We start from the raw sequence: 24,754 nt of genomic DNA on the forward strand, positions 1-24,754 counted from the left end.
AGTTACTCAATTTTAAATCAAACGGCAGATGAAATGACAAATCATTGAAAACTTAAATTTTCTAGTTACAATGTACAGAAAGCATCCTTAAGGAGGCTGGAGGGTCAACAAATTAATCCCAAATTAACCACCAGATTTAACTTATTTTTTTAGATACGGTATCTTTAGCTGTGAACTATCATTTGACAAAGAAAAAATTCAAAAATTTTAGTTTTAAAATTTGATCAATATATCTTTATATGGAGAGATTGAAATGGTAAAAAAGATGAGAATTTTCCCATCAAATATCATATGAAGAGATGTAAAGATGAGAGTCATATTAAATGATCAGTAGATATCTATTAACTGGATTATCTGTTCCATCATCACGTTTGATGTGTGTGTGGGTGTGTACTTCTATCTTATCTGAGGAGCCCCGTGGCATGACTATGACACCAGGACATATTACTGTACTTCTCATCATGATAGCTTCCCTGTGTTTATTTCTTTCTTTTAACAATAGTGAAAAATAATAATACAAAGCACACTTCTGGGTATGTTCTGTTGTGGGTTTAACTAGCTATTCATGATATATTTTTATCCCATTTTCGTACTATACCTTTGTATAACAATAAACTTCTGCAAATTATCCCCCCACCCTTAAAAAAAATCAACAATAAATGAACATGAACCTTGAAAATTTCATCCTTTTATTTAAAACAATGTTAATACCATTAATCAGAGTCTGATAATTCAAAGTTCTGAACAATATCTTCTTTTTCATCAATATCATCTTGTTCATCACTTTGGGATCCATCATCTTCCTCTTCATCACCCTCATCTTCATCACCAATGTCATCATCATCATCATCAACTTCAGCATCTTCTTCACTATCTCGATCAGATTCTTCATCCCCTGATCTGGCTAGTATTTCAAGTTCATCACTGTCAAAATCACTGAAGATAAAACACAAATTAGTATTTACTTACATGTATTAGAAAATAAAACATTATCTGGGTAGAAAAGCTGCATAATATCCAGACACCAATGCATATAAAGTGATAATAAAGTTTATTTATATTATATAAAATTTAATCTGTTTTGTTTATTTTGGTCCAAGAACTCATACAATTTAATTTTCTAAGTTAATGTGACAGACAAAGTTAGACATGCAGGAGGCATATTTTATAACTAAATATCAATATTTACATACTACATTGTATAAAGCAGACTATGTTGTGAAACCCAGACCACTTAATACAATGGATTTCTCTTGTGCCTATCAACTTGCACCATCAAGAAGAGAGAAAACCATGTAATAAAAATGTTTATTTTAAGGAATTGGTCATCTCCATACCTATAGTCTTGGCTCTCATCAGAACTGTCTCCATGACTTGTCTTTTGTTTTTTAGCAGGTCTTTCGTTTTTGGGAAGGAACCTAAAAAGATTTTAACAAAGTAACCATGGCTTTCTGATATTTAAATAACTCTGCAAAGCTTCAAAATTTCAAGGTTTCACTGTTTAAATTTCAAGGTTTAAACTGTTACCAAACCAGAAGTCTCTGTCAAGACTGTAGCTCTACTGGTTTGTACTTATAATAAAGGAAGAGGAAAGTAGCAGTTGGGACTTAAAACTTTACAAAAGCAATAAATAGAATAATGATCCTTAAGTCTCTTTTTGTGGCAAGACTGCAATAAGACTACAACTGTAGGAGTAGCTTTTAAAAAATTTTTATAGAATTTTCAATGAAAATTACTATAAACACAAAACTGATAATTACGTATCTTAATGTAGTCTACTTGCATGCCAAATTATATTATAATCAGACACAAAATGTAGGAGGAGTAGCATTTTGAATGTTTTTTACAAAAATTTCTATTTTAGTAACCAAGACAACACCGTTTATTGAAATCAAAAACCAATAAACTGAATTATGTATCATAGTGTAGTCTACTTGTGTGCCAAGTTATATTGAAATCAGACTCAAACTGTAGGAGGATTAGCATTTTGAATGTTTTTCACAGATATTTCTATTATAAGTAACTATGGCAACACAATTCATCAAAATCAAAAACCGATATACAGAATTATGTACAATAGTGTAGTCTACTTGTGTGCCAAGTTATACTTAAATCAGACCAAACTGTTGGAAGAGTAGCAATTTGAATGTTTTTCACAGAAATTTCTATTTTTAGTAACCACGGCAACACCGTTCATCGAAATCAAAAACCGAAAAACGGAATCATGTATCTTAGTGTAGTCTACTTGTATGCCAAGTTATATTGAAATCAGACCAAAACTGTAGGAGGAGTAGCATTTTGAAAAATTGTTTACAGACAGACGGACAGCTAGACGGACAGATGACGAATGCATTACTATCGCATAAGCTCTTCTGGTCTCTGACCAGTAGAGCTAAAAACCCAAAGAGAATAAAATGTTTGCTCTTTTGTGCTTGCTGTAAGTACAAACATACGCACACACAAATCTTACAGTACTATGATATTACGAAAAGTTCATCAAACATCATATTGGGAAGTAATGACATTTATGATTTGTGTAAGTAGTAAATGTTATGGCCTTTATTAGTTGCTCCTGCTTTGCCAGCTAGGAGGCATCAGAATTTAATATTTGTCTCATCTATATGCCTACTAGTACCTCCCCGACCTAGGCATAGTTCTCAGTTTGTAATAACTTGGAAATATTGAAAAAATTAATAATAATCATCATAGACTAGGACAGGGTTTAAAATGCAGGAGATGGAACCCCAGGCAGGCAAGTTCAGAAAAGTAGTGCTTGGAGGTTTTGATGGCATTTTATAATATACACTTTGTTGATTATATATCTCTTTGAATTCATATGGTGTAACTGAATCTCAATCCAACAATATTTCTCCAATTTACAATTTTTGTTTGAGTACTTTGTGATTACTGGAGAGGTTCATAAACCCTCTGCCCACCGAAATGAAATGTTGCTCTAACTATTATTATTTTTCAAAAGAAAAGTATTAATATTTTTAAAAGTAAAATACAAACAAATATAGCATAGCTTGCCGGGCAAAATTGAACCCAAAAAAAGCATTTCAATTTGTCAATTTTCTAAAGGAATAGTAGACATTGATGTCTTTAAGAGTTATCTCTCTTATCATAGTACTGATGAACCTTAATTTACCTGGTTTCATCATCAGTATCCGATTCCTCATCAAACAAGGCACTGAATTCCTTCTTGTCCTCCTCTGATGCCTTGGCTGGGCCTCTTTCTCTCTCTATCCGAGGCATCTCATCCATGCCAACTATCTGTGTATCAACAAAGTCAAGGCACTCATTAGAATAAACAATTTTACATATTTTTTATTTATTGTACTTTTATTTATAGCAGTGTTATATAAGCTGTGTACCAGGTCTTTCTGGGCTATCTGGTGCTGCAGTTCTCTGTCTCGTAGTTTCCTCCAGTTGCTGTAAAATTTGCCCAGCGGAGTTCCGGCCTCTTTGCATTCTCTCTCCCATGCTTCCTACAGAAAATAAACATCATCTAACTTTACATCTAAATGTACATATATGTACACAGCTAAATCTGCCTCATGTCCTATGCCTTGTGTGGCCTTTACAGGGAAAAAAAAGTTTCAAATGAAATTTATACAGAATTTTATGAAAAAATCCACACAAATTTTGCTTCTTTTCTGCATACAAAAATCATGTGGAAGAATTATACTGATTCTCTTTTTGTAGTGTTTTATTTTCACATGAACTTTAATTAGCAACAATTTCAGAAATATTCATTTAAGGCAATTTTTTACTGTCTATATGAAGTATCAGTAACAAATGTTAGAAAAAAAGTCACTTTTTTTGTCATTTACATTCATTTCCCCCTTTTCCCCTTCAATCTATTTAATGGCTATATCCTATATTTTTAGCTAAAACATTTAGCGGTACACATGACTGGACAATGTACATACCACGGCCTTTGTATCTGACAGCCTTATGTTAGTGGACTTTCTTCTGTTGGTTATAAATTTGATGTTCTCATCCACTTTTTCCACAATTTGCTTGATCTGCTTACAGTAGTTTGCAATCTTACATTTCTTCATGAAATCTCTCAGCTAGAAAAAAATAGACTCGAAGTACTTCTAATCGTATAATTGCACTTTTATAATTATTGAACATATAAATTAAAGTAAATCCAAATATACAGTGATTTACTAATTTTCTGCATATGATTAACCCATGCACTTTAATTATGCCCATATTTACATTTATAATGTATGTGTATACACTTTTGATTATGCATGTATAATGCACCTATTCTGTATATGTACACATGCACTCTTATGAAAATTGCCCGAAACTGTTCAAACACAAAGACAATATTTACCTTTAGCTAAAGTACACCTCATACTTAGCAGCTAATATAAAATCATAAAATGGGTTTCTCTGTACTTGTTAGTTAAATCACACTGACTTTCACTAGGTTGATTTAATCCCGCCTGTCTAACATGAAGAAGCGATTCGTACCTGAATTATCCCAGGGAGAGCCAGTTCTGGAAATCCAATAGAGCTGGCATGGATGTGCAGCTGATCCAATAGGATCTCGTATAACTGGTCAATCAGGCCATCCTACAATTAATCAGGGGTAATCTGAGTGTTTTTATTTTTTCCGCACTGTGTAAAAATTGATATTATATACACAGCTAATCTAAAACCTGATACATTCATCTATCACAGTGACAGAAGGGCAAACAAATACTTTATTTTCATCTAGTAACAGAAGCTCCATCACTTTCTTTTATCAATTATAATTTTATTTGGAGGGGGGGGGGTTTAAAGGTGTAGGAAATATAAAGTTTTTGTTTTATTTACCCTGAATGCTTTTTCTTGTAGCTGTGCCTTGGAGAATTTAAGCATACAAGCAAAGTTGAATGGTTTTAAGCTCACTGTCTTGTGTCTCTTATTAAAGTCAGTTTGTTCCAATACCTGCAATGAAAACAAAAATTCAGAGTTATCTTTCTTGTTACATGTAAGATCTCTTTAAACATCACACATTTTGGGGGGGAACTGTTATTTATACTCCTAACAAGATTAAACCAAAAAAGATTAAAGATCTTTTTACAGCTATATACTTTTGCAAAATTCAAAACTTTAAAAAATAATTATTTGATGCAATTTATTACACTATATATCGCCTGTATAGTCTAGAAAGAAGAATCCATTTCATTCAGTGATTACAAATTAATGAATGAAATTATCAATGTGTATAAAGTAAACTTGGCTATCGATCAAAGTTCCATAGAACTTCACAGAATAGAGAATTGAGACAAATATTTTGAAAATATAAACTGGAATGCACAGGTATGCACAATGTCTGCAATGAACCCATTTTATAGAACATTCCATTTAGCCATTTGGTAACTGCTAGATTTAAGATAAAAGCATGTTACATAAAAGATCATTTTTTTTAATTTTAATGAACCAAGTCATGAGTAGAATGAATTTATTCTTTTGATGTAATTTTTTTCTTATTGATAAAAAAAACATCAAAGACTTAAAACAACGACATCAAAAAGAACAGCTTGCATGAGAGGGGAAATTTAATTTTCTGTCATGTAGAAAACTGCAGACCTCTTTCATCTGTGAAAATCTTCCATTACCTTTACTACCCCAATGGAAAAATATCAATAGCCTATTATGACTATGCACCGTCACAACTTCCATTTACAGCTTACAACTGAGTGCATATATTTTTTCACAGATATTTCAAGTATGCCTCAATCTTACTAGTAATCTAACATATGCCGTGAATCATTTTGAAGTGAATCATCTCATGTATAAATAAACACTTTCAACCATGACATGGCACCTTGGAGAACCTGAGTCTTAATTTCATCTCACTGAGCATAAACAATTCAGTTTAGCATCAACTGGCAGAAAATTCAACCCAGATGGAAAAGCATGGGGCAGTTCACCTGATTTAAATGTGTGTCTGACACTGGGCATGTGGCCTGGTATTTGTGTCAGTGGGTCAGACGTTGCACCCAGTGGGTGAACTTATTCAGTGCCTTCTCGGTGAGGCACTTTGATAGATGATCAAATCGATTCAATTTCCTTCATGCATGTGAGGTCATGCAGATTGCGATAAACCCTGATAGTGATTACTTTTGCTTGCTGCTCTACAACAAAAGAATTGTAGGCCAAACCTGTTGTGTTTTATCTTAAAAAGCACAAGAAGTTCAGTTCTGTATATTCCCATATGTTTTCTTCCATTGCAATGCAGCTGTGTTTTAATTAACCAGAGCTTAGACATTAAAGTGTTTTGGAATGAAATCTCTTTGATAAAAAAAATTAGAAAGTTTGGTGATAAAAATCAAAGACTAGAGTCCAAAAAGAAAAAGATAAAAAATTGTGATGGGAAAACCAGAAAAAGAAAATAATTACAGGCTGCTTCAGTTGCAGAGGACACTCAGCATAACAATAAAATCCCTGAACTTGTTTTATGTCTTCCTACACAAAATTCATATTTTTCATTTGCATGTGGCATGAGAAAAAGAATTGTTGTAGTCCAAGAATAGCTTTCCAGTTCTATTTCCATGCTACAGATTGGCATTTGAAGTGCTACAATTGCTATGCTTGGATCATGAATGTTGTGAAAAAACTTAAATCAGAATTTGACAAGTGTGAAGGAAATAGCTGTAAAAGCTGTCAGGTTTTTTTCTGAAGTTAGTTCACATTTCCTGCATTTGATGCTTAAAAAAAGGCAGTCATGCATGTTTCAGGACGTTTTGGTAATATCAATTGTTGAGCAATCAAAGAAATTAGCAAACCAAGACTGAATGAACAATCTTTCATTGTATGAAATAAAATTGAATTAAAACAACCCTACTTTGCAAGAAGCATATTTTTTTTAAATAATGTAATTTTTTAAAGAGGTTAACTTGTTGAAATTTTATTCATCTTTAAGAAAATGTTTAATTATCAACATTGATAAACAGTGTACTTCTGGTGTTGTATATAATTTTTTACAATCACATGATGCTATGGTTTTATATACATGTATAAATCACTATGAGCATCCGTGTGGAATGAAATGGAAAACCATGAATTGTATCTACAATCCCACTCCTATAAATGACACATAAGTAGAAGTACAGAGTAAAGGTCAATTAAAGGGGATAAACCCTAATCCTCCATCACTTCATGTACTCAACAGAGCAGAAAGCACGCGGAATCCCATAATTTAGACATTATTATGTTTCATTCACAAAATTGTCCTAGCACTCTAGATGTTGTGGCATATTCCTGATGGTAATAAACCATTTACTCTAAAGCATGTACAGACTGCCTACCAGAGAAAGTCTATTTTCTTAAAGCTGCTTTAAAAAAAACCCAGAGTGATAAAATTATGAAATCTGATTCACAAGTACGTCTAGCACTTGCTACCTATTTTTCTGCAAAGTGAAGAGCAGACTTAATCAAGATTCCTGTACTTTTCTATAAAAAGTCTACAAAAATGAAAAAAAAAAGTGCCCGCTATCTGATTATGTTTATAAAGGTGTAAATCCTGATGACTCTGACAGTTCACAGTAGTACTGAGGACAACAGTCAATATAAACACTGTAGGCATGCAGTAGTACAAGTTAGTGAGCGGTCAGATCCTGGTTCTTATACACTAAAGTACAAAGTCTTGTAGGCCCCAGAAAGGAAGAAATATCATGTATAATAACAACTGTGATTTATGGCATAGGTTTATGTTATAGACCTGAAAATCTGCTTTGTAATTAATTAAAGTACATGTATGCCAAAACATTCACTGTGAAAAAAGCTTGATAAAAGCTAATGGAAATTCTTCATTAAATTATCAAGGCACACCAATTTGTCAAACTCTCAATCCTGCATTAATTAACAGTTAAAACATGGTCCACTGTGCACCAATTTGTCATATAAACAGTCAAGTTTAACATTATATAACAATCCAGCTTTGATTTATTTTGGTATCACACATTTCTTACATATTGTCAGTGCATTATTTTATGAAGTAATAAATAGATGCAGACCATTCCCCTTTTAAGCATGTCTCAATCTTTACCTATTCCTAAACTGAAGATAAGGAGTCTAAAATAGGAAAGGAAAGCTGATTTTAGATTCATCTATCAATCCCAATGTAAGATAAAAGCCGGGAAATCTTTGTTAATTAACTTGTAAATGATCCACCTGAGTTTACTTAAAGGTTGTCCTATGATGACCTTATATACATGTACTTTGACTTCTTATACCTCCATACAAAGAAGAGTTACATTAGTTCTAAGGGTAAATCATACAAGAAAGGGTGAATATATTACCTGGTAATATTTGAAATAAGTAAGGCAACTCAGAGGGTGCAATGATAAAATTTTCTTCTCTCAAAAATCTTTTGAAGGAACATTTTAAATACAAAAAAATCTTGAACGTACGTCTTTTGAAATTGATCCTTTAAGCTGCGTTAAGTGCAGGTATGACAGAAAGTTTTGTTTCAAGTGTGAAGTACAAGAAATAGTAACTTATCAAAGTGCAGACACTGATTTGTCTAGAAATATAACAATATTTCATCCTGTTTGATACCAGAATAAAATGGCCCACTGACATACATTAAAGAGAAAGAACCAAATTCAAGTTTGAGGTTCAAATAAAAAAATATGTTCACGGCCAACCTTTGTGTTAAGTCATAAAACATTGAGTACTGTCATATGTTGCACAGAGGAAATGACTTGTGTTGCTTGTAGGCATCCAGAATACAGACTAAAAACAGAGTCATTTCATGTCAATGGGTCATGATCACCTTATAAGTACCTTTCCTATTTGGTTTGATAAATTTTCAATAAAAACGTGATCTACCGGTAAATGAAAGGGCTCTGTGCATTAATATTGACATTTCGGTATACTGTGATTCGTTGACCAAACCAAATGTATTGCAATATGGTTTTCAGTGCTGGTATACCAGTAAAATGCTTGGGTTTTCTAAACTAAAATATGAATGATGTCAGAGACGTTTTCAATTGTACCAATTAAATATTAAAGTTATATACTGTTCTATGGTTGCATTTCTTTGCAAAACTATATGGTAAAACAACAAGATTTTTTTTGTTCAGACTTAAAACATTTTTAGAAATTCTGCTAATATATAGAGGTTAAAAAAATAAGAAAAGATAATTTTTTTAAAGTTATTTTAAAAACTGCAATACAATGTAGCTAATCTCACAGTACAGTTAAAAATATTTCCATATATTGCAATACAAAATTCTTTTGAGATGATATGTAGTCCTACTAAATGAAAAGGTTTAAATCTTAGAATCGTTACATTTCTTCATCAATTTCTTCTGATACACAGAAAATTGCTTGATTAATAAACATGAAAATATTTAATAATATTTTTTTCTAAAGAAGAGAGCAGAGTGCTTAACAAATACTAAAGCCTAAGGTTGCAATATACTTGAAGATGAAGTTGACCACAACATCATGAAGGACATATATTATATGTACATGTAGTCATTATCTTTGCGTCAAGCTCATTATATCTACTGTCATTATATCCCTTCGTGTTTCGCTGCAGAGCCACCATATATTACAAATTTTTCAGCCTGTGGAAATGGTATACTTTTTAACCATAACTTTGAAAGTCAGTCAAGGTTATAGCCTTTTTTTCTCTGGAGATTGCTAACAGGGAATTATAGACATTAAAAGATCAATATTTTCCAGTTCTGGTTACGAACTGTCTGTTTGTAAGGCTATCACATATTGTTATCAAACATATAAAGGTAGTAATGATGGTTTGCTTTGCTTTGAACTGCTGGCATTTTTTTATGGGAAAAAAAAAACACTCAAGTGGTGTGGGCCTGCATGTCCTGTTGTTACTGGTAAATGCCAATGCACCACTTGACTGTCTCCAAACAGAGAGAAATATGAGGAGTTTATATAAACTTTTTGGTCTATGATAAATTATGTGACACCTCAGCTTTCATTTTGCATGGATAATACCTAACAAGAAAACAACAATAAACAAGTGTCCCAATTTCTGAAAACTCAACTTCATTTCCTGAGACTTAATGCAGTAAAAATATACTGTATACACTACTTAAATGAGGTAATTTAACTAAGAAGGATGCAGAAATTGCAGGTATTATTAATAATTATATTTTGTTTGTGAGTCATTTTCCAGAGAGCTGACTGTTAATTAAGATGGCTAAGTACGATAGACACCAGAATTCTGCTTTATGTATGCGCTAAGCTGCCATCTCTTATTGTCTTTGACGTAATTATGATGTGGAATAAACATTCTAATGATAATGCATATTGCCAACATTCCAGAAATCCATGCATGCAGCAAAATCCACTAAAGTAAGCTCTAGAGTTAAATCAGGAATTATATTCTCAAACAAAAACAAAACAAATGTGTTTATATCCATCTATTTTTGGAGTACAATAACTGTCAGAAAACCTATATTTCTAGTTCTGAGAAAAAAATTTAGGTCATTAAAGGGAAATATTTTGAAAAATGAGGCTCAATTATGTAACTTCTGTATTTACTGTTATATGAAACCTCAACAGTAGAAAAATTGCAAATAGTAATAAAATGATGTTTTAAGACCAGAAATTTATGATGAAGAACCAAAAAGGAATTGTCTATTGTTTAATCATTATGAAGGCATCCAGACACAACAAAATTGCTAGCATACACAAACGTGGGCTGGCTTAATGTTACTAAATATTCGTCATTTGCACATATTTTCTTATTCAGCAAAGTAATGCCTTTTGTTTGCCAACACACAAGGTGGGGATAAAGTTTGTTGTAGTAATTAATGAAAACTAACATTTAAAATGCTCATTAATCTCTGAAAATCCAGGATAAGAATACTTGAGTGGAAAGGGAGTTCAAAGAAATGTTACAAGAATTTCGTGAGAAGACATGGCTGGATTGTAATTATTGTTGGATTCCTGGTGACCTGGAAAGCTGTCCCTCCCTAACTGCTGGTTAAAATCTGTCTAAGACTTTTGATTCTCAGTGTTATAAATCAGTGGGTGGTCCCGTCTGGCCAATTACGATTAACCTTGTTACTTTTTTCTTGTCTGAAGTAGTGACTTTTCCATGCAGAAGTCTTGAGCAGTTTGCACTTTATCACTGCAAGGAATATATTTATTATAGAATACTTCATTCTTTAAAAAGAAAGCCATTGAAAATTGATGCAGTGGTGTGAAAACTAATTCCACCAGTTGAGGGTTGTAAGCTATTGAGAGGAAAATTACTTTAAACTGTTATTCAATATGCCAGACAATGCTTTGGGTGCAGTAAAGCCACTCGGTCACTATTTTAGAGCAAGGTTATAAAAATGCAATACAGTTAGGTGATATTTGAGCCACCAACCATTGATGGTTTAATGGCTCCAGAATTGGAAACTAGCAGACAAATTCGGTTCAGGTCATCTAGGGAGCCATCTGAAAGAAAACCAAGAAGTCTACTTCCCCTCCATCTTTACAACTGATTACATGGCCTGTTCAGCCTGGCTAATCTTCAGGCATGGTTAATTAATTTCTTAAAGAGCTCTCTCTATATTTAGGAGTACAAGAGTTGAACACTATACTCTCTTTCCTAAAATAGATAGATTTTTGTGAAGTCTTTCATAAAATACGATGCGTATACATTAGTTACACGTGAACAACAGAGTCAGTGGGTCAGGAGGCTAATCAACGGCCAGGGTCACGGTTGACACACCTTAACGAGAGACAATGCAGTGTGAAGTCATTTGTCAAAGCTGTGACAATTTCCTCCATAAATCTAACTAACCTCTTGATAATAGACATTCCATGCTAAACTGAAGATACTAAAATAAGTTTTTATGCATAAAGATAGTCGGTGCTTCGGTGAACAGAAAGTGTATGAATTTGAGAAAAAGAATGTGCTATTTATAAACAATAAGACCAGAGACAGTGCGATGAATTAAAATCAAATTTGTCTCGTATTGTTTCTGGGAACCAGAGCTAATGGTGGATATTCCTGGAATTTGAAGTCAGCAACTTCAACTAAAAATAAATCTATTCCAAACAACAACAATAACAAATGAATATACTGTATTAAATAGAAATTAAGCAGTTTTCATCATTATCAATCTGCAAAATTAAAAAAGTATTAATAAATTATTTAAATCTATCAAAACAAATAAAATATGTAAAAATAGTACCGCAAATGTGACAAAAGGATATAAATTCTGCACAATCATTTTTTTTCCTTCGGGGTTGCTGCATTAAAAATAAAATGGTTGCAAATATTTTAAAGTATCTAATATTCAAAATGTATGCCACAACTTGTACATGAAGTATTTCGTTGGCCATGGCCTTACAGTACTTGATGTGTACATACAAGCACCTGCCTCTGGGATTGAGGAGCATAAAACACTTGGAGGTTCTAAGACTCATCACAGGAAGTGACAGGTATGACCCGGTCAGGGTGAGGAATATTTCTCTAATTCCCAGAAATTTATTGATGATTAGGAATTATAGTAAATTGTGGCTTAATTCCTATCCTTTCATTGTAGAAAGAAAAGATTTAAACAGAAATGAGATTTCTTGATTTAAATACAAAGCTTCTTATAGTTCAGAATTATAAGAATTAATCATTTCACATTTTAAAGAAGATACAAGACCCAGTATTTGTATGGAGGCCATTCTTGGATTCTGGGAAAAAGTCAATTATTGACATTTCATAAATTATAGTAAACTACGACTGAATGTCAACAATAAAAATTAAACAAGGCGTATAACAGGTGGCTGCTGGGATGGAATTCTGGGAAAACCATCTTTTATTATTGAAGGCCAGAGAGATAGTGAATTAAATCATCTCATCTATCTAATTCTTGGACAACTCACACAAGGATTAAAAAACGTATAAAATAGAATGAAGTTGTTGGCCATGATATACATTCTAGTAAAGTTCATGACTTTAAAACTGAATTCATGGAGTGCATTACCCCCACTATTGTCATGAGGGGGCTAGGGAACAATCCATCAAACACGACACAAATCTCAATGACTTTCAAAACCAACAGATTGGTCCATCTTTTTTAAAAGAAAAAAGCTTGATTGAATGCATTTTAATTAATGAAATATATAAAATGGAATCGCATTTGAATCGACTGAATATTAATTTTACCTATAGGTGTACAGTGTCTCTTGGTGGTAAAGACATAAAAAAATTTGTATGACGTGCAAACACGACCAACACGAGCATGTTTTGGGGTACTTTACCTTGATCACACACATTAAAATCATGGTTATTTTTAGTTATGAATGGCAAAATCATGTGAAATGTAATTCTAATATACCAGCAGACCTCTATTTGTATATGAATTATGTTATTGTGTTTGTTGGTTAATTAATACCGTTAATGTAATACAGATCTTTGCATACCCTGTGAACTTTGTATGGTATTTCCATGACTGTAGCATGTTCCTTGACTGGGCGTCTTTCAGCAATGTCACTACATAATTTACATTCATACAAGTACAATGTGTAAAATCTAGAACTTTGCCTAATTTGGATGAAAATATCAAGCAAACAAAAAAAAATTTAATTAAAATCTTTACATTTAATTAAATTCATTAAATTTTGTTACAATGAAGTTCTGAAGAACTAACTCTTCGTATCAAAGTATACAGTTGGAGAGAATGTAAACTCATAAAATGTACACATTTGTAACAACTTCCTGGACATAGAAGTGTAAATCTTAAAGGTCAAGAAAATCCTTTGTATTCAAAGATACCTTATTATCTACTAAGAACTGATTAACCTAATTGTTATGTCATACAAATAACAACCGACTGTTCAGGGGATGTAACTCCCCACTTCAAGCTCTTAAACTTCATTCAAAATACCCCGCTTGAGTACACAGAACTTATTTTTCGTCACTCCTTTAGGATGGGCCACCACAAAGTTCCATATATTGTGTGCCCTTTACTGGGACATTCTTACCTGAAGAATAATTTACCTGTTCATTCATACAAAATACTTTGATAACTCTACAGTGCAATGAATGGGTGTTCCCGAATATAAACTTTGGTCACTGTCACCATTCATGAAAGAAATTTAACAGTATAATCTTCATATCATTATCATAAAGCTTATAAAAGACGAGATGAAGTTGACTTCATTTTTTTATATTGATTTGCATTTTACCTTTGAGGCTTACTGAAATAAAATTTTCAAATGTCTCTTTTTTTTTCTTGCCTAGCTGACTGATGTACAGCGAATTTTCAGACATCATTGAATCACTGAATCATTAACCTTGGTGTCTACGTGGCGATTTCCCAAGGAGAAACACATGACATATTGACATACTAAAGTGACAATTAAAAAAGATCCGGTTTTTAAAAACGTATACAAACAATTGTGTTTACAAACAAACAAAATGTAAATAAAAGTCTGCATCAATCACATTGAGACAAGCAATATATAACCAATCCTGTTAACACATGTACAACTTTTATTGGACTGATAAATGCGTCAGAGTTTTATTTAATTTGAAATTTTATCATTCCTCTTTGAATTGATGCAAGAATAAATATTGAATTATTTAGTTTGGTGTACGTAACAAATATACATTTAAATATATGGTATATAGGGCTACAGAATTTTTTTGTTTGTGAGCAGAATAAGCTTAAAGACATACGTAAATTCAAATAAATGTATAAATCTTTTAAAGTATAATTTATTTTCAAATTACTCTATGTACGCATTTCAAAATATCAGGAATGTATTTCATTTGAGTACATTTGAATATAGCACTTAAAACTCCTTGTACTTTGCCGTTTTTAGAAATTGGAGTAGCAAAAGAATAGGGTTAAATGAATATTTATAATGCCCCTAGTGTGAATTAATTGTTAATTGCTGAACTAATTCAACCTAAGGACTCTGCAAGTCACAAAACCTGTCCATACACATTCCAGGATTACATGGCAACATTTATCATTGATAATTTTTTTTTCTCTTTTTTAATAATAAAAATCCCAGTTTTTCTGTTTCTTTTAATAAAAAAATTAAAGTAACTCTAAAGTACAATTTCAAAAAGTCATGATGTCAAACTATGTTTTGGACAATATTTTTTTGCCCATGAAAAATCATATCCCCAAAAGGCAATGCCCTCAAAATATTAAGACATAAATATAGGAATAATTCCAGACAAACATGTCTGCTTTTCCTTTTGTTCAAAAAACAAACAAAAACCAAAAAACTTTTCTTCCTATTTGTTTTGTTTCAATCAAAGACTAGTATATCTTACAGAAATAAATTTTCTGAATGAATTAAAGTACAAATGAAGTAAACAATCCTAATCTGAAGTACATGTATTTTCAAAAGAAATTGATTTAAGAGGAAAAGCTTGCTTTTCACAGAAAGTACAACTGAACCTCATCAACAGAGGAAGGTCTACATGTACACACTAAGTACAACTGCCAAAGGCAATACATATCAATCCATCTGTAGATATATTTTTAATTCTCTTAAAGTTTTAAGGTTTACATTCATTTTTACTCACTTTCCATAAATGTTAAAAAATAAAAACATAATGAAAACATAAAAAAAATAGAGAACAATATGTGTGTGTTTTAAAAATTTTTTCAAGGAAAATTACATAGACTAGGATTTCCGACTATGTTAGTGGGAAAAAAAACCTAGTCCTTTGGGGAAACCCCTACTTTATGTTTACAAACAAACTTAAAAATGTAAACAAAAACTTTTAAAAATGAGGAAACTTTTAACATTAATACTATATTAGGTATCACATGTCAGACGGATTTCTTTTTTGAATTTGTCATTATTCCAACAGGAAGTGCAATATAAATATCAATTTCTTCTCTATAAGTTTGGCACATGGTTTCCTGGTGTGGAATTTTCTCATTGTTATAAACAGAGCTTCCTGGATTTTCAATAGCTAACAATCCAATGACAAATCTAGTAATTGTATACTCTAACAATTGATTTGAGCCACTTAATTACCAACTGCAGAAAATTACATGCTGTTTACAAATATGGGGCTTTGACAAATTTTTGATCAATAATTTAAGGAAATGTGGGTGTATGATCATCACACACCAGATAAATTGATAAAACTTGTAAAATGTACTGCCCAGAAACCATATCAACCTGAGTGCCACCTTGTCAAAAATTATCCAATATTGTGCTAACATTCAGCCATGCACCAATCAAACTGAGCATCTGCAAAATAGACTGGATGACTTGACAAACTTTACACCTGCTCCTATACAGGAATCCAGAGGCAAACAGGTGGGCAATGACCTACTCCAGACAACCGAGGTCAAAAATTGTCCTCTATTGAAGTCCTCTGTTCCAATATTCAGTGGCAATTGTATTACAAATTATGCAAGTTGTTCAATCCCTTTACCACATATATGCGGGATGCATTTTATGGATTACAATGAAGCAAACTTTACAAATTATCAGTACAAAATGTAAGGTATTAGTTTTCCAATTCCATGTTTTAGCCATCCTGAAGATCTTGAATTAATCAGGATTTATCAAATAAATTTGTTTTTGCAATATTGCTTCTAATTTGTTCAATTTTTCATCAGTTTTAATTTTTGTCAATAGTAGTTGAATTTGGTTCATCTTTAGACAAGGAAAAATGTGAAATGTATGTAATAGTCAGACAATAAAATCACTGTTATACTGAAATAACAATACATGAGTTGCAAAGGAAATAGCAGTAAAAACCTGTTCTTCAATATTCAAATCATGTGTAAATATTTAGCATTAAATTGCACAAATTATTCTGAAGCATGACCTAAGAGAACATGCATGCAAGCGATTACTGTCAAAACTAACAATAAACTCTCAGATTCTCTAAATTCCAAATAAAAACGAAACCTTAGGTCCCCACTTGATTATGGATGTGTAAAGCTTGTCACAACTCTAGATACACATTGTAATTAAGGTGCATTTCCTGTTAGAGGCGTTAGAAGCAGGATAATGACAATGTAGTCTTTATACATGCAGGCATATTAACATCAGTCTGTCTGAGTGCAGTTTCTAATCCTGGACTTTGTCAACATGAAGAGGGCGAGAAACATCAATAATAGATTACGTTCAATATTTCTCCTCTTTTTGAATCTGAAATTTCTGTTGCTTTTTTTTTTAACACTCACTGCATGCATTAGTCACTCGACACATTTAATAAGTTTGCGCACTTGAAGAACTATAAACTTAACTTTTTAATGAGGTACATAATGATTTCAGCATCCCATGACTTTTGTTAAACTCAGGGTAATCCTTCGAGATAATTTGCTAGTCAATGCCAATTTTTTCTTTCAATTCTCAACACTTTGTAAAATCATGTTTTTCTCATGGAAATAGACATATTGCTGATGATCTGAGTTTCATTCATTGAAATAAAGTATGAACTACATATAACTTAGAGCCTATCAAATCAAATTCTTGATTGATCTTCAATCTAGCAGGAAACAACAATCAATCAGATTTGAAAATCAATTACTTGATAAAAATCACACATATGAAATATGCTAACAAAATCTTAGATATGTCCTACAATTTGTAATAACGAAATACAGTTAAGTCATAGTTGCTGAGATACATGCATGAGCACAAATGATTCTAAAAATTAAAAATTTTAAAAAGGAAGAAGCTTTACTGGGCCTGACTTAAAGTTTATTGGCACACATTCTTTAAACATTTCCCTTCTGTATTACTGAAAAGTTCAAGCAAGGCAGGTATGGGTATTCTGATTTACAAATGAGGAAATTACATCAAATTACATCAAAAAGGAAGAAGGAAGGTGCAGCATTTTAAAGACACATGTATATCAAAATTATATATTTTATATAGACTTATCTTTAATTCTATAACTATAAATTTAGCAGCCCCTTTCCAGAGCTGCCAACATTCGGAAATGAAAAATAGTAACGCATGGTCCGAGGACTGCCTCAGCCCCTTACCGCTGAAAATGTTTTGTAAATGGACATCAATCGGAGCAATTTAAGGCACGTTTCCAATTTTTCACTTTAAAACATTGACATAAATGCGATCGGCCATCTTAAACCGAAACGATGATACAAGCAAGCAATATGTAAGGATTATGAATATTTAATTATAACAGTAGAAACTCTAGAGGACCAGTTATGAAAATTCTGGTATCATAAAACAAAAAGAATATATCGTAAGGCGTATTTTGGACGCTAATTTCGTAAGACTTACGCCAAAATTGTAAGGGTTGGCAGATCTGCCTTTCCCTTTTGGCAATTGATTTCATGAAAATTTCTTAACACTTTCAAATACTGAATCATTTTGATTATTGTTTCTAATGCAAAAACTATACCTACAGTCAGACATAATTAGAAATGCATAACTTTATACTAAACCATGTATTGAGATGTTATACTAACTTTATACATGTACATCATCAGCAGATTATATAGAAATGAGATACCTTTATTTATTAAAACATCTTTCAAGGATGGATAATGAGAGAAGGGGATATTGATAATAATATTCTTAATTAATAACAAACATATGTAAAAATTTTTACAAATCATTAGTTCACACCCAAATTAAACTTTGCCTGAGAGTTTGTTATATTGTTATAGTAACCACAAAAGCAGAAATTTTTAATGAAATTCAGCCATCAACACACCTTCTTAAAACATTATTAACACTGTTTTCTTTAACCACCTGTGATCAGCAAAATAACCTACATCTTTGTAACCTCTTAGGATTGGGAAGGGTATATAGAAAAATAACATAAAAGAGAAATGCACCAGAAACTACAACAATAAAGGGAAGGCAATGGTTGGTGAATAAAACTTAGGCTATTTGTTTTTCATACTTATATCTGGTATATGTTTCAAAGTGTCATGTAAAAACAAGCAATGCATAAAAGAGCAATTATTATTCCTCGTATCTTGCTCTTTAAGATTCTAGCTGTTTCCAAAACAAAGCAATGTTCTGTTTCTTGCATTTGTAAACAAAAATCTGCTGCGGTCAATAACCGAATGTGATACTTCGACTCTTCTACATTATTGTACTACGACCCCTTGGTGTTCATTAACTATTCATTTAAAAATAAAGGAAAACATATCCGTATCTTTTCAACCAATCACATCACAAAGATATGTCGAACATGGCCAATCAAATAGCTTCTTCTCCAGGTCAAGGCAAAAAGAACATGTCTGCCCTTTTTAACAATGGGGAGCCCTGATGGTTCATTATCCCTTAAGTTGTGCACCTGAATTTGCTTCAAAGTTTGTGAAACCTGATAGAATTCTATCAAGTCATTGACACTTGGAAGTGCACTGATATGAGCAGTCCTTTGGATCTCTTGAGTTCAGCAATACGGTCATCACAAGTCAAGGGAGAAATTTTCTGACCTCTTCCCAAAACAGATGCTTGAACTATATTTTCATACTAAACTTGACAAAAAAATTAATGTATTTATGGTCATTCACACATTTACTTTTATGCAATTACCTTGTCAGCAAAATTTGACACCTTTTTCAGAGCAAAAAACTTGCAAAGGTAATGACCATGATGAGACATTGACAAGACCAATGAAATTTTTCAGAAAAAAAGTTAATGACCATTATCTGATAGGTTTCCACCTCTGATGTTTTCAGAGCTAAGTCTTTGGTTGCTGTGATACCCATTGGTATTGTTTCAGTGAACTTTTGAAGTTGTTTACTACTGTTTGCTATCTGCATATTTCATGTATCTAAAGTCGTTGTTTTCTAAATTACATCTGCAAATATTTTTAATAAATCATTTTTTGCAAATTGGTGAATAAATTTTTTTCAAGGATACCACATATCTCTTTAAGGACAAGCATATATAAAGTGATCGATATATACATTAGGGATGGAAATTGAAGTTGACCAACTAATTGGTCATAAAGGTTAAAACAAAGAATACAATGTATACTTTTTAGGTTTTTTTTCAAAATAAAATCTTGTATGCAGCATGCTCCAATATGAAATGCTGCAATTGATCAATTATATGATTCACAAGCAACTAAAGCTGCTGTGTCAAGTCCCCATAATTTACTAATCAGGTCATCTTTTACAAAAAAAATTGTGTTTGCACTTTTCTGACCAACTGACTGTAATGGTCTGACTTACTTTTTTTCTCCAAAAGATAAAAGATAACATAATTTTTTTTTATTCATCTCAGAATTTTCTCATCCATTCAACAACTATTTAAGAATTTTCTCATCCATTCAACAACTACCGTATAATCAACAACTAGGTCTTTTTCAATATAAGTGATTAAAATAAACCTTCAATTTTTTTGGAAAAATTTTCATTTAAAGTAAAGTTAGACATTATTTTAGTGATTCTTTGAATTTATTTCTTTTTTCAAAAATTTTTTGAAGGAAAAAAAATTCACTGCCCTTTTTGCAATTTTCTAAGCGCCCGGGGCAAACCATGCTATTTTTTTACCTTCAATTTAAATGTTATATATTTTTTAAAAAAGATATATATATGTCTTCACCATAAGTCTGAATACTAATCAAGGTTTATGTACCCTATAGGGATGCATTCATAGCAACAATTTTCTTCTCATCATTTATATACTAACTGCTATTGTTCTCAATTTTTCTATCAGATTAATTGCCATCTTTAATATAATTATATATTTTCTGTCTTTGCACATGTAATTCTAGAAGACTAATGTAATGAGTATGACATTAAAGAAAAGTACTGGCATTATGCTTACAGCAGTGTAAGATATACATTTAATCAAAGGAGACTGCAATGACCTTGAGTACTTCGTTTCTCTTTCCCCGCTCAGCCAACATCTGTCTGGTATTGTCCTTGCCTGCTATATATGATTATTGTTTCTGGCTATTTATAAGTGGCATTTCTCTATATTCCTTGCTTGTTTGTCTTACATTTGTTGTGAACCATGATCCATTGTATTACTTGTATTCCTATCCAGTATCTCAATCTTTCCTGAACTGAATTCAATGACTGCAAATGTGCAGCCCATATTGTATCCATATTGTATCCTATTTCATATACTTTTAAAGCACTCATACCTTATTTCCAACAATTATGTATGGAAGATTTATTTTCAAATTCTAAATTCTGCATATATTAATATAAATTGAAATATTTTTGATTGAAAATTCTTTGCAAACATTTGCCTCAAACAGAAAAGATAGCAAAATTTGTTTTTAAAAAAATTCCAATGGTAGGTATAAAAATGGAATTTGTTGTTGGTTGCTGATGACTTTGTTAAAAGTGCAGGAGTACATATGTACCATAAAAACAAAACCTGCTGCTTTATGACTGTTCTTTTGTATATAAATGTCATCAGCATATTACATTGTTCTGTTACATGTTCTTTTATATATGAAAGTCATCCACATATTACATGTAACGTACTGCCATAGGGCAATTATGCAAAGAAGACAAACAAATTGTGATTTTCATGTTTCAAGAAGAAGTTTATAAATTCATTGGCATATTGAGCCAAAAATATTTTTCATATACCCCGGAAATTTCCATTCATCAGATTCACTATGGTGTTAACTCTGGAGATTTATGTTTATTTTGATTCACAATTTTTTGTTGAATTCTCAGAACCAAGGTATACCTTGAAACAAGCCACATCAGTTATAAAGCTATGACAATTCTAATGTAAAATGTCTGATGTAAAATCTTTGTATTTCCTACAGTGACATTTTCGTAAGCTATGCGGGCCTGGTTTTAGTGTATCCGTCTTAAGGTTTCCTCCAAAGTCCCCTGTCGCGGTGTTAGATAATCCTGATGACGTCTGGAGGAAGTGGCTATAGGAAGAGGTCCTTTAGCTGTAGCGGAAGGCATCCCAGATACAGAATTCCAGGAACACAGCCTTGTTTATATGAGTGTGCAAAAGCAGGTCACATTATTGTTCAAAATCTTTATTCGCATGGCATAAAATAGTTTTCCAAAAAGCTTTAAAGTTCGAGTGTCTTCCTGCATTTTCTGATAAGATTATAGAACAAGAGATCCATATATATTAGATTTAATAAAGCAGAGATAACTAATTCAATGATATTATATAACATTTTGCTTTTTAAAGATCATGTACTCTTCAGAAATTGGAAGTGAAATTCAATTACAAAGTTCAAACATGTGTAATAACAAATTCAATTGATGTTTACTAGGAACTTATAATAAGCATATTGGTTATCTGATATTTAAACTTTGGATTCAGTCTTTAAATGGAATTTTTAAAGTAAAGAAAAAGATCACTGGTCACGTTTGTTACTATTTTTATGTTATTGTATTTAAAGGAATGTCAAGTCCTCAAAATAATTAAAAATCAAGTGATTGGCTCAAAGACAACTTAGATTTACAAATGTATATTCATTTTTAATTTTTTTATTAATGAAACTTTTTACAAATTTTATCTTTATTTTAAACCACTAAATAACCTTCAATACATATTTTGAAAAATGCAATAGCAAAGAATAGGTTATTGTTAACTAATATTAATATTTATTAATAAAAATTAACAATTGATAGACATGCAGAGATAATTTTTACTCTTTTGAGGAAGTGTGTCCCCTTTTGGTTTTCCTTTCCCAGCCCTGGAGTGTAGATAACATCAAGTATATTTTAATTCTGCTACTTTTAACAGAACATTTAAAATTTGAATGATGCTTCAGAATTCCTGTGTAGATATTAAAAATTGTATTAAAAAATAACTTAAAAGCCGATCCCCTGGTCTTCTTCTTATGTATTTGTTTATTTTAGGCCCTGTTGTCTAACTAGCACACATTTGTCATAATCTTTTCTTAACAAGTAGGAAATGGGGATTATTTTTCTTACAGAGTCTTACTTCATGAAGGGATGATCATCAAAGCCATGTGTGACAATCATGATTTTCACAGGGTTCTCTATTTAGAACTTTGAACATATAACATATAAACTTCCATATAGACTGATATAGACTGTTTTAAGTCCCATGACCAGAACACGTTCTTGTGCAGCTAGGAGAAATAAATGCACACTGTACAACACAGCATGTGATTATCACTAAAGAGGTTTAGGAATTTTGCCAAAAACATATTAAATGCACCCTGAAATACCCTTCAAATAACACAACATCATATCTGATTTTAACCCTAAAATAGCAGCTCTTATCCTGGGAGAGAAACTTGAATGAAAGAAAGAGTAAACCAGACATTCGAGTTTTGGAGTGTTTAGCTTTTCTGGGCCTAGTTAAACATCATTAATCACACCCGTACAGTCTAAACTTGTAAATATTGGTTACTTGGAAATAAAGTCTTTTAAAAATTTCTTCAAGGTGGTCTGACAATCCTCAGGCTGCTGGGAGGTTTTTGATTTTCAGATGATTTATATACAATAAAATTGAAAAAAATCCCCCCTTGCAAAATAACCATTATACCGTATGAGAATGTTTGGTTAAATATTGGAATACATGCATGTTTTTATTTTGTTTGCTGGTTGCACATTATTTAATGATAAACTCTTTCCTGGAAGAACAATGCTACTATTTGCAGTGTGTAGCAATTGAAAACAACTCTCAAGTATTACAAAATATTATCTTTCCTACTTTAATAACTGTTTCCTTATAAATTTACTTGTTATTCATTTATTAAATGAACTGGGAAGTTAAAAACATTTGCTACCAGATGTGACTGTCCAATAGAATTTTTTTATGGTGAGAGTGGGAAATTCCCTTCAATAAAAGGATACCCCCATCAGTACCATTGCATGCTAAGTACTCTCTATGTACAACACCTGGTTCAATAATAAATTTTGAAACAAAATGTCATTCAAACATAATAACTTTAAACTCTTTAAGTTAATTTGTTTGAAAATGAAAAGTGGACACTTTTAAATTATAGTAATACTCTTGTTTTTATTGAAAGTACTTTGAATAATGCCATTCAAATTGTTTTTCATTATTATTATTCAGATGATCTATAATTAAATTTTATAAATTAACAGTTTATATAATTTCTAATTTGCCACAGAGAAAAACACACAAAATACAAGACTTTCTGTAGAGGTCGTTTTGAACAAATTTTATAGACGCGCCAGTCACTAGGTGCAATCTTATATGAACAGGTAATAAAACTTCAAACTTTCTCAACATCGTAGTTTATTGTACACAAGTTTTAACAAGCGCGCCAAAATCAATAGATTGAAACTATCCTTACGGGTTACTACAGACAACGGGACGTTTCCTCTTGAATGATATGCTTTAATCTGATTGGTTGATCACTGCAACAATCCCATTGGCATTCCATTCAAGTTGATAAGGACGTGGTTTGTTTACTTCTTACTCAGGGTGATCAAGTTGTATTACTTTTCAATGTTTACAATGTTCAGGGTCCCAAAAACTCATGTAAAAACCTAAATATGCAATGTAAGAAACTTTTTCTATTGTAAACATTGTATATTTACAAGGTACATATCTGATTGGTCTTTAAATCAAAAGAAATGCATTAAAACATGCAACGCTATTTTCTTTCACATCCCTATTTTGCCAAATGGAACGTTCCAGATTCAATCCATACCATGTGACTAAACAAAGCTGGCCTGCCAAGGCGCGAATACACGATTGGCGTTGGGCCAAGTTACTTTGGACTCGTCCACAAAACGTACAATTTTCCTATAACAAGAGTTCATGTTTCGTGTTCAAACTACCACAATTTAATCTTCTTTTCTGAAACTAATATACATAATGTATTTACTTATATTAAAACTTTCATATACAGACTAAT

General features: G+C 31.9%; 1 protein-coding gene across 1 annotated transcript in view; it reads right to left on the minus strand.

Moving 5' to 3' along the window:
• Positions 1-672: 672 nt before the first annotated feature.
• Positions 673-24,754, minus strand: part of LOC134252036 (nucleolar complex protein 2 homolog) — a 61,017-nt gene continuing 36,935 nt past the window's right edge. Inside the window, exons 12-18 of the mRNA XM_062734458.1 lie at positions 4,834-4,947; positions 4,489-4,590; positions 3,933-4,076; positions 3,375-3,488; positions 3,149-3,273; positions 1,338-1,418; positions 673-936 (exon numbers count right to left, since the gene is read on the minus strand). Coding sequence (XP_062590442.1) covers positions 714-936; positions 1,338-1,418; positions 3,149-3,273; positions 3,375-3,488; positions 3,933-4,076; positions 4,489-4,590; positions 4,834-4,947 — 903 coding nt within the window. The 3' untranslated portion in view covers positions 673-713. The remainder of the gene's footprint in view (positions 937-1,337; positions 1,419-3,148; positions 3,274-3,374; positions 3,489-3,932; positions 4,077-4,488; positions 4,591-4,833; positions 4,948-24,754) is intronic.

This window comes from Saccostrea cucullata, unplaced genomic scaffold (genome assembly GCF_032062105.1).
Source record: "Saccostrea cucullata isolate Sc308-1 unplaced genomic scaffold, CSIRO_AGI_Scuc_v1 ctg6, whole genome shotgun sequence".
NCBI classification, from domain to species: Eukaryota; Metazoa; Mollusca; class Bivalvia; order Ostreida; family Ostreidae; genus Saccostrea; species Saccostrea cuccullata.